The 3,644-nt window shown below is 43.5% G+C and overlaps 1 protein-coding gene across 1 annotated transcript in view; it reads left to right on the forward strand.

Annotated features, from left to right (window-relative positions):
- The window catches only part of Fam98b (family with sequence similarity 98 member B), a 21,536-nt gene extending 21,339 nt beyond the window's left edge, over positions 1 to 197 (forward strand). Inside the window, exon 9 of the mRNA XM_031373246.1 lies at positions 193 to 197. Within this exon, the coding sequence (XP_031229106.1) occupies positions 193 to 197 (5 nt within the window). The remainder of the gene's footprint in view (positions 1 to 192) is intronic.
- Positions 198 to 3,644: the final 3,447 nt, after the last annotated feature.

Below are 3,644 nucleotides of genomic sequence, written 5' to 3' on the forward strand. Positions count from 1 at the left end.
GTTTGAATTGAGACTGTAAACTGGTATTTTGTTCAGGATTGAAACATATGACACCCGCCAGTAACAGAGAGGAATCTGGACTCTCGTGTCGTTTGTATTCCTGTGGATCTGTCCTGTATTGTTAATTCTATTTTACAAAGTAGAGCAAGTGTCTAATATGTGTGCATAATCAGTTGTCCTTTTTAAAAATAGGTTGAAATTCCTCTGGTCAGGTTTTTATTAAATTTCTGTTAACTGAAGACATCTTCTTTATTTCACTGTGTACATGGCTTATTTGCCAGCTGGGTTTGAACCTGTGTGACTGACTGGATGGCTAAGTTAAAGGTTGTAAGACCCAGAAGTGGTGGGTAACTACAGTGGAACTGTCTTGTGGACACAGCAGGGCAGTTGCATACACAACCTCAAAGCAGCTGTGACAGCATGCACAAGACACGTATCTTTGCAAGGCGAAGCCAGACAAAAGCCCACGCCCTTCCTGAGGAACTACTGGCAGTTGACTCCTGCTGGGGGACCCTGAGTCTGGTGGGATGTGGAACATTGAGAGGGTACCCAGAATCTCTCTAGTAGACATCCTAAGCCCATGCACACAGCACCAAGTGGACTCAGTTACAAAGCCAGAAGCACATGAAGTTGAGAATGAGAAGTGTGTGTGTGTGTGTGTGTGTGTGTGTGTGTGTGTGTGTGTGTGTGTGTATAGGAGACTCTGGCCAGCTTGAGCTTGCCAAGCATGGGTCTGGCAGGCCTTGCCCTTCTTTCCCACTCCCTCCACCTTGCTAAAAGCATAAGATTACATTCCTAAAGCTAGCTACCAAGGTCTGATTCACTTATTTGTCCACTTCCTCCTCCTGAGGCTGACTACGAAGGTCCAACTATGAAAGTATTAAAGTCCAACAATCAGAAACTCCCATTGGGTTGCCTAGTTAACACGCCCAATTAAAGTTGAACACCTCATCCTAACCCTTGTGTCTTTATAAACTGCCATTTTCCTATGAGGCATCTGTCTTCTCTATCCAGAGGTAGTCCTTCATCCTCCAGGACAATTACTCTGCCCCTCCCCCCCCCTTTCCCTTCCCTCTCTTCCTCTGTCTCCTTGGCAGGGCTTGTTCTTCCCTGCCCCCTGGGGCAGACAAATTCTGAGTCAATATTGTTTTTACAATAAGTATGTATGTATGTATATGTGAAATTATCAAACAATAAAAGAAAATGAGATAAGAATAATGGAACAAAGGGACATACCAATTTTACCTGACGCTATGAAAAATACCCTGCACCTACACAGTACCCAGGCTTTGGATGCCAAGCTCTGAAAGGCAGACTGTGCCACAGAACTGAGGCTGCCATTTCAAGCTTCAGTATGTCAGAGGTTGGGTTAAAGCATCCTTTGGAAACATCACATATGTGAATGCTATATGTGATTTGGTAATTGGATAGAGTGGTCAAAGGCGTGGCTATCATGAGTTTGAGTTCAGATTACAGCACTAGGCCACAGGTGCTTGAGTTTTGGAAATGACCTTCACTCTCAAAGACATGTCTTCAGTTGAGAAGTAAGAAAGGAGACACCCCTGGTGAAATGCTTCGTAAATACACAAGTAAGTAAAGGCACTACTTACTGAACACTGAACTTAAGACTACTAACTGGTATTTTGTTCAGGACTTCCAAAGAAATAGGCTCTAATACCAGCAAAGGAATGGACTTGCCAGTGAGAGTAAGGACAAGCAGGCAGAGAGCTAGAGCTTCCCTCTTCCGGGTCCTTTATATAAGCTGCTACCAGAAATTGTGGCCCAGATTTCAGGTGAACCTTCCCACCTTAAACGGTCCAGATTTAGGGTGATCCTCCCACATCAAATATCTAATCAAGTAAAACCCTCACAGGTAGCCTAGCAGCTTGGGCTTTAGCTGATTCAAGGTATCGACAACCAAGAATAGATACCACAGCTGGTATATTAGTTACTTTTTGCTGTGACTAAATACCTGGCAAGAAGCAACTTCCAGAAGTAAAGGTTTATTTGGTTTGGCTCATGGTTCAGGCCTGTAGTCTGTCATGGCAGGGTAAACATGACAAGTAATACTGAGTCTGTAGCCAGGAAGCAGGGCTGCATCTTTGCTCAGAGGATTTTTTTCCTCTTGAATCTCTAACTCAAGAGGATGGTGCTGTCAACTTCTAAGGTAGGGTTTTCTCTCCTCAGTTAATCCTGACTGGAAACGCTGCTAGACACACCCAGATGTATGTCTCCTAGCAGTTCTAAATCCAGTATGGTGAACAGTGAAGGTGCTCCATCAGAGCCGCTCACTCCTGTAAACTCTGTCTCAGTGTGGGCTCCAGGTCAACAGCTCTGAATCAAACAGCCAACTTATTTTCAGTGGAAAACTGGCTTTTGGTAATTGACAGGTGTGTACTGTTTTATCGGATAGTGAACTAGTGAAAATTTAAAATAATCTTAAAAGTGTAAAAGTAAGTACTGTGTGTGCTGCCATCAAAGCTAATCCTTTGAAGAATGTGGGGTAGAAAATCTGTGTATGGGTCTCACTTGTAAACTTAGATGTTTTGTGTTTATATTTAGTGTTTTTTTTCATCTGTAGTAATTGAAACAAAAAGCTTTCCATAATTAAGAAAGCATATGTATCAGTAGCATTGTAGTCTAAAAATGTAAAATATATATGAGTAAAATATTGTGGGGTAGGTTGTAGAGGAAATTTTAATCCAATAACATGGCTGCTCTGGCAAGGGATCACATCCATAGAATTTCTAGGTCTCTGTGATCTGGCTTGAGAGCAGACAAGCCACATATATTTAATCCCTCTGGTTGGGTTACAGACACACCCTTAGTACAAACCTTTAATCCCAAACAGTAAAGGTAAGGTTAGTTTGTAGAAGGAAGCAACTATGTTTGAAAGTAAAGTCTAATTGAGGGGCAAAGGGATGAATCAGAAATTTGAAAGAATTAGGATAGTATATGCCTAATTCTCACAAAAACAGCACAGGAAAGAGAGATGACTTAAGAGAACAGAGAGAAAGAGAGAGAGAGAGAGAGAGAGAGAGAGAGAGAGAGAGAGAGAGAGAGAGAGAGAGAGAGAGAGAGAGAACAGAGCAGTTTTACCAGGAGAGTTTTATAGAGACAGGTTGCAGAATGAGACAGAGAATGAGAAGTAGGGATGGTCAGAGTTAGTTTGAGCCCAAGCACAGCAATTCAGTTGGAAGCCAAGAGAAGCCAGTTTGAATCTGTCAGTTTGGCAGATTAGATTGTAAGGAGACTAGAAGCTTCCAGGTCTAGGCTTAGGGATTGTTAGAACAGAAAAAGAAATGCTCTGGGCTCTGCCCAAGCTGAGTATTCACACAGCTTGGGTACAGCTCTCATCTCAGCCCTCTATCTGAGGAGATAAAAGTTACATTTATACTAGGCAAAAAAAGTTTGTTGAGCTTAGTGGACCTTGGGCGCAAGCTCTGCAGCCAGACTCACAACACCCAGAGGAAGCTCCACTCCCAGGTGCTCTGACGCTGTCAGGATCAGAAGTGAGGAGGACACAACATCTGTCCCAACACCGGGAGTACCTGGGACCAGCGGGACTAGGCACACAGGAACTCGCCAGCAGAGTGGCTCGGGTTCCTTCCAGTCTCTCTGGGCTGGTGTCCTGAGCAGACCTC

Source organism: Mastomys coucha, unplaced genomic scaffold (assembly GCF_008632895.1).
Source record: "Mastomys coucha isolate ucsf_1 unplaced genomic scaffold, UCSF_Mcou_1 pScaffold15, whole genome shotgun sequence".
In the NCBI taxonomy this organism is placed as follows: Eukaryota; Metazoa; Chordata; class Mammalia; order Rodentia; family Muridae; genus Mastomys; species Mastomys coucha.